This window comes from Argiope bruennichi, chromosome 2 (assembly GCF_947563725.1).
Source record: "Argiope bruennichi chromosome 2, qqArgBrue1.1, whole genome shotgun sequence".
Classification (NCBI taxonomy): Eukaryota; Metazoa; Arthropoda; class Arachnida; order Araneae; family Araneidae; genus Argiope; species Argiope bruennichi.
Window position 1 is genome coordinate 47499320 of NC_079152.1, and position 14302 is coordinate 47513621.

Below are 14302 nucleotides of genomic sequence, written 5' to 3' on the forward strand. Positions count from 1 at the left end.
CTCATATAATCACGATTGAGAATCATCTTCGCTTTCCTCCCTGATCTTTTTAATTTATAGTAATATTTTTCAAGCCTGTTGGTGTATAAAATAAATTCTTTTGTTATTCTGCAATATTTTCTGTATAAATCTCCAACAATCAGAATTCTTGAGGGTAAATTGCACGACGACATTTTATGGTTGTTTAAATGTGGATATAAACTCGGAGATAGCGTTTCGATTCTTGGTTAAAGTCACGATATTTTACTTTTTGAAGGAAAATTTCAAATATTTGATAAATATTTAAATATATTAAATATTTTGACTAAGATTTAAATTCATTATAAAATATGCATTAATATTATATGGCAATAAAGAGTAGAACATCTTCAGATAGCAAAATTTGCCGAATTCGCAGCTCAGAGAAGCCAGTCGAATTTTTATTACAGAATTCTAATCATCTACAATATAAATCGAAGAAAAATAGTGTGAAAATCAACATTAACTTATTTTTAGATAAATTTTTAAGTGGAAAATGAGCAATAATAGTGCAACGAAACTTCAACTTAAAATACACAATTCCCATCCAACTCATTCAAAAATTTTTAAAATAGCATTTATCGTAAGTAATGGACCTCAAAAATTTACTCACTAGCGATCACGAAGTATAGAAAGAAAAAGGGTAAAATAATAAATAATTATAAACTTGGAATTTGAATTGGAGATTTTAAAAATTTAATGAACAGAAATTTCAAAAATGAAGAAAAATTCGAATTCCACTGATTTTACTGCATTTTTAAAGCATGAACAGCTCGGTTAATTTCATATATATATTATCATTAGAATAGCAAAATGAATAAAATTAACTTTTCATGTTTATACTTTATCAATAAATTAGCAAATAAATTCTAATGCTATTTAGATTAATAAAAATATTTTAGATAAAGATTGATTTACATTTAAGCTGAATTGGCTATTTATATTTAAACTGAAACTAAAAATTTTAAATGAAGGATAGAAACTTGTAATTCATCTTAAGAATTCTCACTTTCATATTATATCAATTGAATAATTCTCATACGATGCAGATGTACGTACCATCTAAAATTTAGACTACGAATATGTTAGCAATGTAGTGTCTAGAAAATATTGAAGTACCAAAACTAACATGCATCTGAAACAAAAGATTAGAATATTTGGTAATTAAATAAAAAAATTTAATTAGAAATACATAAAATTTTATTTGCAAGTTTGATATACAAAAACAGATAGTTTACAAGATTACTACGATATAAAGAGTAGAATGAATGCATTTGAAATAAGAATTCATAACGGGTATCCAAGTAAATTGGGTTTTGCAATTTTGTGTGAAATGCTTAGCAAGAATTCATTCAAAGCATTTTTTTTAAATACTGACTCTTTAGTTCAGAGTTCTATTAATTCTTAATCATTGCATACATTTAAATTACTTCATAAAAACTTGTATAGCAAATTTTAATTATAATTTCAATGATTGTTTTCAATTGTATAATACAATTCAGAATATATAAAAAAGAAATATTGTATTTAATAATTAAGAAAGCGTTTTTCCACATTTAACACCCAAGAATTCTGAATTATGAGCTGCTAAAAGGTTTCATTTTCATTATCGAATAAGAAAATTAAGTAATCAACACTAGGTTATTGCAACATTCATTCACCATTTTTCTCAAAATGTTGAATTTTATACACAAAAAACTATTTCCCGAATAAAGAACCTTCCAAATTACCCACTTGCGATCGGGGAGGAATATAGAAAGTTAATTTTTGACTTTAAATTTGGATGAAGATAAATCACAATTAAAGACATTGAAATTTCCATGAAAAACAAAGTTGAAAGGAACCAGAGAAAAACTGCAATTCACCAAATTCTACTATATTTCTATAGCATGACCAACTTTCTACACTTTTATCAATAATCTAACAAATTCCAATAATTTTTATTTAAATTAATAAAGGAATTTTAGGTAAAGGATATAAACAACTATTAATTCATCTTATGCATTTCTACTTTTGATTTGAATTAGTTCAATATTCTAACTAACAAATTCGTAAACTGAATTTATAATTTCCTTGAGACGTCTCCCATCGAATAATTTTTCTGTCGGAGCAGCAGATAATATTCAGAAATTAATTACAAAATTGATTTCAAAGCACATAATTTTATTTGCATGTTTGATATACTAGTACAGACCATTTACAAGATTATTACAGCATAAAAAATTACATAGATGTATGAATAATCCAGTACAGGTATCAAAACAGAAAATTCTTATTACATAAAATAAATTGGCTTAAGAATTCAGATTCATAAGTAAAGCATTCGTTTAACATTAAATTAACATACTTGAGTTTGAATATTTTATGCAGGATGAATTGCTACAACTAGGGAAAAAACGCAAGTTAATGCATTTGGCAGAATTTCAATTTAAAATTTACTATAAAAAATTTTATTTCAAAGCTTAATGTAACACAGAATATGCGAAAATTTAATATTCTATTAAATTAAAAGAATTTTAGCAAATTTATTACAAAAAGCTGATAGTTCAGAACTCTAGACTTTCTCGTGTTATTCGAAAAAGAAAAAGCGACCTGCCCTACATTTATATCATTTAAAATTCATCGCATCCATTCACCTTCCCTTCAACAAGGGACATATTCGAGTTGAATTTTACGCACATTTTATACTAACCACTAAAGAGCATCGTATTTTCTCTAAAAGCATACTGATCACCATGGTGATCAGGCACGATGATCAAATGCTTTCTGAGAATCAAAGAATAGTTTGATTGGCTGGCCGGCCGAGCCAATCAAAGTATGCTTTATCCGCGGATGCAAACTTTACATAAAATTAAAAGTCGAAGTAACGATATTTAGAACTTTAAATTTTCTTTTAATCTTACTATAACTTACTATTTTATTTTAAATTTAACTTAAATAAAATGTTAATTTAAAAAATTGGAAATGGATGCAACGAACAGATTTTGTATATCTACATAGAATAGGGTAAAAATTTTGAAGTGTTAGAGATTTAAATTAATAACCATTGACATTATGTCTTAATTTTGATTCAGAAAAAAATTAATGCGAAGCATGAAATTCACTTAAGAAACTGAAAACTTATTTTATAATAATTTTAGAATATTTATAGTTTCAAAAGTCAAGTATTAACAAATTTATAATACCATAAAACATCTCTTCAACATACAAAACTGTTTCATGTGCGTAAATACACCACTTACGATTGATTAATATTTATTGAAAATATTTTCGAAATTTCAAACAATGCAAGATGACAAACATGTATGCTAACAGTACGTTTTGATTTATCAAACACAGACATTTTTCTTGACAAGAGTTACTATTCGTATATTTTAAATTAGCCGAACATGCATATGACGGATATTATAGCAAATTTGCTTACTCCAGAGTTTACTTTGAGACCAAGATTACTTTAAAAATTTAGATCTTCGAAAACATAACTGAAATTAAGTATAAAACAATATAAATGATATTAAACGCAAGATAATTTTGCACATTTAAAACAAATATTTGGAAGGCGAATATCAGGATCATTATGAAATGCAAAATTCCTTCATATACAAGAGTCATACATATTGAATTATTTGACAATCCATTTTATAATTACAAAGCGAGTTCTAGAAATGGAGAAAATCATGAAATTGCTTTCGTGAGTATCGACATTCAGTACAAAAGGATACCAAAAGACTCATTTTGAAAAATATGTAGGTAAAATGAAAATCAGATCAGTTCAATCAAAAAAATATTTCCATTTTTTAAATTTTGCTATGATAATCAGTTATTAAAAATAATCTTAAATCTGATGGGGAAAAGATTCATTTTCCACTCACAATGATGAAGTAATGCACTTTGCAAATGAAATTGGTTTTTTTTATTTCATAATAATTGAGATTCCTGTCTATATTGCCGGGTCAATAAGAGCTCTGCTTGTCAACTTGTTGAGCTCTAATAAGAAAATAACCATACAGAAATTTTAAGGCAAATTTTTATCTGAAATGTAAATTAAACATTCGTTTAGATTACTAGCAAAATTAAACACTACCAAATTTTAAGTTATCCAAATTAAAAGTCATTTCACTAGTGTATATTTTTAAAATACTTATTTCTCAAAGAAAAATAGACAAGTATTACATTTGAAGGGAATGAATGTAGACCAATATTTTTTATATAAGTTTCCAGACAATTTTAAGATGAAATAGTGATTGAATTGCCAAACACTTGTTTTGAATCCGATATTTTGCACACTTCAAGCTTTGCAAAGTTCGAAAAAAAATTATAAATATTAAGTATCTTGCTCTTATAGAATAAAACATTTCAAAGATGTATTGATATCCTCAAGTAATGTTGACTACATACATAATCACATTTCCACTGTGTAGACCATTTACGTATTCATTTTTTGACACTAATATAAGTTTAGGCGAAGCCAAAATGAATCTTACAAACTCAACTGCATAAGTTGGATATCCATTCATAGTTCCATTAAAAAGGCTGCGAATTGAAAGGTTGAAGGTTCCAGATTGTTTCTTGTGGCTTGATCACTTGGATTAAAACATGTAGACATCTAAAAAGATTAAATTAATAGATTAAATCAAACTATCGAAAATGCCATTAAATGCGAGAATATAATTTTGATCTTTAAATACACTCCAATAATTCAATAATATGAAAAAATTGTTTAATTGCCATCAATAGAAGCATAATTTACATCTGGAAGTTTTTTCCCACCAACAGTTCGCATTATGAAAATGTAACTAACCACTTAAATACAATCTTAAAAGAAATATGCATTTAAAATTATTCTGAGGTATACGTTTGGTTTTATTCTCTATGAAAGTCAGAAATGGTAAATAATGAATGCTCCAATAATGTCCGATAGTCATTGTTTAGATTTTAGAATACGGTAGATTTTGCCAGGCTCTCGAAATTTTCACAGAACCGCTTAAAAGCGCGCCAAAAACGAAAGCATCCTTGCATAGTGAAGGGAAAAAAAAGACCCGATGTTGAGAAATGAGCACAATTCTTTCAGTTGAGATTGCAAATGAATTACCTAGATTGCCAATTATATACTTGAAAATCAAACAAGTTCGCCTTACTGATTATTATATGCTGGCAATTGCGACTAATGAAGGATTGAAAATTTTAACTATCAACTGCAATATGTTTGGTTTGGCCCAAAAAATAACACCCGAGAAATGACGAAACGTTATGCAGAAAATTTTTTTGCTTATCTTTCCCATAGGCACAGGTCTGAAAAGGTTTGACCATACATTTCCCTATTAACAAGAAAGCATACATAGACCAACTCCATTCTTGGGCAATTAATTACTTCGACATGTATTCATAGAAATTGATCTCCCAGTATAACACGAATGGTAATTCGGTTCTTATCTTCAGAGACCGCTAACACTTCATTGTTTCCAGGAAACTATGGTTTATGTATTTTTTGCGCCTTCGGAATACTTTCTAGAGGACCCAAATAAGATAGTTTCCGAATATCATGCTATTCTGGTAATTTTATTATAACGATTCAAGAACTTGCCATGGGAATTTAATACTTCAACTTACCTTAAGGAAATTTGTGAATATTGATGTCTTATATATGGAACCGAGAAAGCCATATTACTGATGGTGACGGCACATTTATCCAAGGAAAAAAATGCATCCATAATGGTCGTAAGCTGACCCATGAATACCTAATGAAATAAGAATATTTTTTTATAAGTAATTATTTCATAATCAAAAGTGTTTGAATACAATTTCAATTCGATTTGACTGTTATCATAATTCGTGCAACTTACCGATATCACTTCAGTACCATTTTTTCCCGCCAATCTAGACATGGCCCATAGTTAGAAATTGCTGCTGGAGCCGAAGGGGTATTCACTGCACATATGAGGAGTGATATTAAGCCGTTGTTCAATTAAATGACATCTAATGTATTCTTTGGCCGAATGTGGTGCTTTAATATCAATTGCAGGAGATTCTGATCTTCGATTCATAAGACGTCCATCATCAGTAAACACGAAGAATTCCATCAGAATACCTTCCGGTATAAGTAAATTGATGTTATCTCAAAAGTCTTGCTATTATTACTCTGAAATTCTCGTTCGTTTTTTCTGTTCATCTCTTGAAAGCAGCGCAAGTAATGTCTATGGTTTTCCCCCAAGCTCAGACTGAGAAATCGACACAATTCAGACTCGTCATTTAGAAGCCACTTTCCTGGAAGAGAGGAATTTTAATTTCTTTCACTTTCAATACACTGTGCAGGTCATTTGAAATTATGGCAATTTTGTATACAAACTTAAAGCATTAAGCTTAATCTTAACATTTCCGACTTTATAAATCATCCAATAAGTCTTTGGTCTGTTAGAATCGGACTCCATAGGGTCCGAATTCTAATATGCACTCGAAGTTCCATATTATCTGTTGTGCCGTGATCACTTGCTTCAAAACCTCTCAACATCTGAAAAGAAATTAATGATTAGATATGAAATCAAGAATATTATAAAATGAAAAAATATATGCATTTTACTTTTGCTCTTTTATCTACATCTAAGCTTCTAAAATCTGATAAGAATTTACTTGCAACTTCATTGACAGAAATTAAAGGTTTAAAGTTGTAATCAGGAAATCTTAAAGCTCACTTCAGTTCGTTTTAAAAAATTAAGCTATTGGCAATATTTCAAATATATTCGTTAAACAATTCATCTTAATATTTGGTTTTAAAAAATACTTCCAAATCTTTTTCCGAGCGCTATAAGCGTATACAGGAAAATAAGTTGTGCATCTAATTTGTTAATTGTCCGTTAGGCATAATTGCTGATTATACTTGATATGTCAATAAATTTATTCATTAAACGCTTTAAAGAATATTCTTTAAAGCGACCCACAAAACGCTTAGTGGTAAATTATATGAAATTTCACTTAAGGAACATTCAATTTTAATTTTGGGCGGTTGCATTTCAAATTTTATGGAATGTCATATTTAGATGCTTGAAAAGTAGAAAAACGAATTTTAGGATCTTGCCAAAAGGCATGATTATGAATTACAACTTATAAGGGATCGAAAAGAATGATTTTTTAAAAATACATTTATTCATTCTAGAAAGTAATTTTCCCTCAGTCCATATAGACACAAAATAATTATCTTGAATTATTTTTTTGTTCTGTTACGGGCGCGTGTTGAAAAAATGATTTGAGAATTCCTGGCCCTGTACTACCCAAGTGATGCAAATAACCATCATAGTATAACATGCATTTCAATACTGGTAGTTCTTACGTTGGTAGTTCAAAAGGTTACACATATTTCAATAAATGTTTCCTGGAAATTATGTTTCACTTCTCTTTGCAGCTTCCAGGAAGCTTACTTTCTAGACGAATCGAATACAATTGGTTTCCAAAAGCCATGTCACTTTGTCAGTTTTAATATAATTGGCAAACTTACTGTGTCCTTGAATTTCTTGTGCGTTAATGTCATCTTAAGAGAATACTTCCTCGCATCCAGCATTGGTGCAGATGTATAGCATAGACATGGAACTGGGAAAACATTATTGGTGAGTGACGTCGTCCCTTTGTCAAACAAAACGGCATGGACACGGACAAGTTGCCCACCCTATGAAAACTAATGATATAAAGTACATTTTTATAGCTCTAATTATCATTGATAAATTATTTCATCCAATTTTCATTTCAATATTACAATTATAAATATAACTTATAATAACTTACCGATCTTGCTTCTCTACGGAACCGAGATAAAGACCCCTGGCCATCCAAAAAGCTGTTATCAACACAATTTTTACAAAGAGCAGAGCAGACAGTCATTCCACGTATGGGGAAAAGCGTTGTTTCCCTGCTCCAAAAAACATCTGAAGAGTCTACAGAGAGCTGCTCTAACAACTGCAGGATTTGTTTCGTTGCTAATTTCTATGAGGTTGCATTTCTTTTAAATGAATGAAAAATGTAATCCAAAAATAAACTTCCAGGTATGAGTGGGTCAGTTTAATGATCTCTAAGGTTATTTTAACCCCAGAAACTAATCTAATTATTCATTCTGCATATTTTCAGAGACGGACAAGAAAACAAACAATCGATATGGCTCTTTCCTATATCATTAGACTAACAAGTAAAATCCACATAATTATGGCACTTTCGTCACTTGAAAGCCATTTTTGTAGAATATCCAGAGATTATTATCTCTTCCATATTCAATCAAAATAAAAAATATTAAGATTCCAATGCGTCTTGGAAGCTTTCCTAAAGTTTAAAAATATACGAATGGGCAGCAAGCAGTTTAGTGTTTAATTTATGGAAGACGATAAATTATAGAGATTATCCTGTGCTTACTTTTTAATAAAAAAATTTGCTCTCGAATGAAACAAACTCCTTTGTCTTAAAGCTGTACCAACCGTTTAAGCTTTATGAAAAGGATAAGTTATTTTTTAAGTATCAAAGGATAGAGAAATACAATACGAAATTTGCCTACATTCATACACGTTCAAAATTGCTGCATTTAAAGACAATACCTCCAATGCTCAATTCGATTACATTTCTAAACTTTTTTTCTATTCCTGATCTAGCCGATTACTTCCTTTCATTCAATTCAAAGATGTAATTAGAATTTATCCGCCTTCAATACACGAGATCATTCAAACTTCCGTTTTCGAATTTTGATATGGAACAAGCTAAATTATTTCTAATTTCTGGACCTGTGGTTGTTCAAATAGACTCGGCTGCTTTATTCAGTAAAAACTGAACTTTATTACATCTCAAAATTATCTCGTCACTTCAGGATTAATTGATACGCGAGCACGAATTGAACGAATCTTTTCGTACGAGGTGCGATGAAGCAACGTTAACTAGAGGAATAAATTCATATATAGAAAAGAACGGCATCCACAATATTACAGGTTGATGATTTTAAATGTTATGGGGGATCAGTGGTTAGAAGAAACGAAACGCTTCATAATTTAGGATTACATGCACATAATTAATACTGTTAATGATGGCAAGAACCGCGAGCTGAAGTTTAAAAAAAGGCAGCCGATTTTTTTTTTTGAATAATTTGTTTAATTTCCAATACACGAACGATTTTTTTTATTGCTATTCCACGAATAAATAAGTGCAATTCGAAAAAAAAAAATATCAAGTTTTTATATTAGGCATTTCAAGGACTTGCATTTTTTAACGAGTCAATAGATTTTTATATCAAGCTCATTCCTAAAAAAGCAGTAGACCAAACACTGAAATCAAATATCTAATTTCACCGCAATAGGAATTCAAATCTATTATGTTCATCAATATATTATTCAAGTGCCATTTATCAATGCCTATTATACCATGAAGAGTTTCGATTCATTAAAATCATAATGCATTTTAATTGTCAATTTGAGCACAGTTCCAATTATGAGAGATTCCCCGAAATATCACAAAACGAACAGCATTAGAACAATCTATTTATCTTTTGTTCAATTTGGTTCGAACTTACTCTTATGTAAAGTGGAAACTTCGAAACAAAAACTTATTCTGTCAGATATACAAATATAGCTGTCAAATTTATGCGATTCAAATTCAAAAATTTTAAAAATTGTCAAGAAAGGCCTGATTTAATGTTAACTTCGGAATCGCCTAATCATTCTATTAAGTATTCTTCCCTAGTTTTCCTACTTCAAAGCAGCATATCAAGTTCATCGCCACCTATATCCCTACTTTCTTTTGAAATAATGGTCGTTTTGTGACATTAAAGAGTTGAGAACAGTTAAAATGAGCAAATCCGTGTACAACACACAAATGCGGCACCGTTTACCTTTAGCATTTTCCATTTCCTCAATGTATACACACGCACACATGCATTGCCCAAGCCACCATCACCAACCTCAAAATCAACTCGCACACAAGCATTGCCCAAGCCACCATCACCAACCTCAAAATCAACTCGCACACAAGCATTGCCCAAGCCACCATCACCAACCTCAAAATCAACTCGCACACAAGCATTGCCCAAGCCACCATCACCAACCTCAAAATCAACTCGCACACAAGCATTGCCCAAGCCACCATCACCAACCTCAAAATCAACTCGCACACAAGCATTGCCCAAGCCACCATCACCAACCTCAAAATCAACTCGCACACAAGCATTGCCCAAGCCACCATCACCAACCTCAAAATCAACTCGCACACAAGCATTGCCCAAGCCACCATCACCAACCTCAAAATCAACTCGCACACAAGCATTGCCCAAGCCACCATCACCAACCTCAAAATCAACTCGCACACAAGCATTGCCCAAGCCACCATCACCAACCTCAAAATCAACTCGCACACAAGCATTGCCCAAGCCACCATCACCAACCTCAAAATCAACTCGCACACAAGCATTGCCCAAGCCACCATCACCAACCTCAAAATCAACTCGCACACAAGCATTGCCCAAGCCACCATCACCAACCTCAAAATCAACTCGCACACAAGCATTGCCCAAGCCACCATCACCAACCTCAAAATCAACTCGCACACAAGCATTGCCCAAGCCACCATCACCAACCTCAAAATCAACTCGCACACAAGCATTGCCCAAGCCACCATCACCAACCTCAAAATCAACTCGCACACAAGCATTGCCCAAGCCACCATCACCAACCTCAAAATCAACTCGCACACAAGCATTGCCCAAGCCACCATCACCAACCTCAAAATCAACTCGCACACAAGCATTGCCCAAGCCACCATCACCAACCTCAAAATCAACTCGCACACAAGCATTGCCCAAGCCACCATCACCAACCTCAAAATCAACTCGCACACAAGCATTGCCCAAGCCACCATCACCAACCTCAAAATCAACTCGCACACAAGCATTGCCCAAGCCACCATCACCAACCTCAAAATCAACTCGCACACAAGCATTGCCCAAGCCACCATCACCAACCTCAAAATCAACTCGCACACAAGCATTGCCCAAGCCACCATCACCAACCTCAAAATCAACTCGCACACAAGCATTGCCCAAGCCACCATCACCAACCTCAAAATCAACTCGCACACAAGCATTGCCCAAGCCACCATCACCAACCTCAAAATCAACTCGCACACAAGCATTGCCCAAGCCACCATCACCAACCTCAAAATCAACTCGCACACAAGCATTGCCCAAGCCACCATCACCAACCTCAAAATCAACTCGCACACAAGCATTGCCCAAGCCACCATCACCAACCTCAAAATCAACTCGCACACAAGCATTGCCCAAGCCACCATCACCAACCTCAAAATCAACTCGCACACAAGCATTGCCCAAGCCACCATCACCAACCTCAAAATCAACTCGCACACAAGCATTGCCCAAGCCACCATCACCAACCTCAAAATCAACTCGCACACAAGCATTGCCCAAGCCACCATCACCAACCTCAAAATCAACTCGCACACAAGCATTGCCCAAGCCACCATCACCAACCTCAAAATCAACTCGCACACAAGCATTGCCCAAGCCACCATCACCAACCTCAAAATCAACTCGCACACAAGCATTGCCCAAGCCACCATCACCAACCTCAAAATCAACTCGCACACAAGCATTGCCCAAGCCACCATCACCAACCTCAAAATCAACTCGCACACAAGCATTGCCCAAGCCACCATCACCAACCTCAAAATCAACTCGCACACAAGCATTGCCCAAGCCACCATCACCAACCTCAAAATCAACTCGCACACAAGCATTGCCCAAGCCACCATCACCAACCTCAAAATCAACTCGCACACAAGCATTGCCCAAGCCACCATCACCAACCTCAAAATCAACTCGCACACAAGCATTGCCCAAGCCACCATCACCAACCTCAAAATCAACTCGCACACAAGCATTGCCCAAGCCACCATCACCAACCTCAAAATCAACTCGCACACAAGCATTGCCCAAGCCACCATCACCAACCTCAAAATCAACTCGCACACAAGCATTGCCCAAGCCACCATCACCAACCTCAAAATCAACTCGCACACAAGCATTGCCCAAGCCACCATCACCAACCTCAAAATCAACTCGCACACAAGCATTGCCCAAGCCACCATCACCAACCTCAAAATCAACTCGCACACAAGCATTGCCCAAGCCACCATCACCAACCTCAAAATCAACTCGCACACAAGCATTGCCCAAGCCACCATCACCAACCTCAAAATCAACTCGCACACAAGCATTGCCCAAGCCACCATCACCAACCTCAAAATCAACTCGCACACAAGCATTGCCCAAGCCACCATCACCAACCTCAAAATCAACTCGCACACAAGCATTGCCCAAGCCACCATCACCAACCTCAAAATCAACTCGCACACAAGCATTGCCCAAGCCACCATCACCAACCTCAAAATCAACTCGCACACAAGCATTGCCCAAGCCACCATCACCAACCTCAAAATCAACTCGCACACAAGCATTGCCCAAGCCACCATCACCAACCTCAAAATCAACTCGCACACAAGCATTGCCCAAGCCACCATCACCAACCTCAAAACCACAGATCAAGCACTCATTACGCCCGTCCTCCGCTCTACCTTTAATCCATGTTTCTCGTGAATATCTATATCCAGCGGTTTTTATGCTAATTCCGATTAACACGTTGAGTTGAAGCAGTATAAAGTCAGCATGCGATTTGTTCAGAACTTTTATGAGTTTCATACAAATATTACTCGTACCGCTTCCTCCGTCAGTTTATTAATTTAAATATTAAATTTCCTAAGAGTTGGATGCCAAATTGTCCAAACCAGACATCAATCAATTCTCGATCATGTTTCTGAACAATTCGATTCATTATGATTATATATTGCGAAGAAATTAAGTTTTGGTGGAAGCGCTATTTGTATCGAATAACGCAAACTTGATTTGATTCTCAAATTTAAGAATTGATACATGGATGTACAATTCTGTCCGAAAGCATACCGTAATATTGCTAGTTTCTTCCTTGGCATTTCTTTAATTTACCATTTCAAATTTTTTATCTCAATGTTCCAGATTCCTTTATGTTCATTAGTTGGATACAAAACTAATTTTCCAAATTCCAGTTAATAAAATTTTAAAATGTTAAATTACAATGGCTCGTTTCTGCCCGGAATTGGTTAAAATACATCTCAAATTAAATGTTCCGATAGTTATGTAATAGTTTGTGCAAGAATTCACGATTTAAGTTAATTAAATGACACTCCTTAAAGGATACAATTAAAATGCAGAAATAGCAAATAGAAAATAATCGATTTATTCCATTAATATAGATTACACGAAGGACGTTAAAATAAGCAAATATTAAGAATAATGACACAGACTAATATAGAAAAGCAGAAGAACTTTTATAGGAAAGTTGTTTAAGACATTAAAAAACCTAAACACAAGGAATTATTTCAAAGAGCAAGAGAATGATTCGGGTACTAATCGGCAATTCCAGTACGAAATATGGTTTTCAAATGCGAATTAGAGAGGTACTTTAGGCTTAGTTAAAAAATGAGGTCGTTTAACAAACACCCTTTGAAATGGATAGTAAAATTAAAATGTCAATTTTCTTATATCCTTCTGTCCGCGCTTGATTCGATTTTCCGTTACCACTATCAAGAACTAATCACTTCAAAAAATTTCGTCATTCTGATTTCATCCAATTCATTTTACTATCCGGAAGAAAAATTTCGTTTCTATAATATTTTAACCTCGAATCTGTAAAATGCATTTAGCTATAATTTCTCTAAGTATTAAGGAAATTTCTCAATCTATAGCGTAAGAAATTAGAAGGCCATTATGCTTTTATTTTTAGTAACTAAGATACATTTTATTCTTTATCTTTGTTCATCTTGCATTCGATAAAAACTTTAACATCAAGAATTAACCGCAAAACTAAATTTTATTCAGATTTCATAAACAGAAGTTTGAATTACAACCTGAAATCAGAAATTTGATAAATTTAGAATATACGACTGAAATAAAGCAAACGCCATTAGGAAGAAATTTCAAGAAACGTCAACGAGTTCGATTAAGTAGTCCTTATAACTTCGAAATACCCCGAAATAAAGCTACACTGGAACTTTAATGATTTGACAAATTTACTATCAATATTTAGAGGAAGAGCTAATCTTTAACAGTCGCGAAACTTAATGAAACCAAGCTGTAGTTTGAGCGATCCATTTTGGAAAATTTATCTTAAACTTGAACAGATTATTGTATCAGAATACTCAACTTCCTTTTTTAGTT

At 33.5% G+C, this 14302-nt stretch overlaps 2 protein-coding genes across 3 annotated transcripts; both read right to left on the reverse strand.

Annotated features, from left to right (window-relative positions):
• Nucleotides 1–6386: 6386 nt before the first annotated feature.
• LOC129990767 (uncharacterized) lies at nt 6387–7968 on the reverse strand. 2 transcript variants are annotated; one of them, XR_008785831.1, is made up of 3 exons: nt 7792–7968; nt 7508–7684; nt 6387–6526 (listed from the first exon to the last, which is right to left on the reverse strand). XR_008785831.1 is itself a non-coding variant. In XM_056098181.1 (3 exons), exons 1-3 carry the CDS (start codon nt 7885–7887, stop codon nt 6407–6409), a joined length of 384 nt encoding a protein of 127 aa, XP_055954156.1. In that variant the 5' UTR covers nt 7888–7968; the 3' UTR covers nt 6387–6406. The 2 variants fall into 2 exon arrangements, 1 of the variants encoding a protein (XP_055954156.1); XM_056098181.1 differs by having other exon boundaries at nt 7508–7675.
• Nucleotides 7969–9820: 1852 nt separating this feature from the next.
• Nucleotides 9821–12748, reverse strand: LOC129962181 (uncharacterized PE-PGRS family protein PE_PGRS54-like). Its single transcript, XM_056075921.1, has one exon. It carries the CDS (start codon nt 12746–12748, stop codon nt 9821–9823), a length of 2928 nt encoding a protein of 975 aa, XP_055931896.1.
• Nucleotides 12749–14302: the final 1554 nt, after the last annotated feature.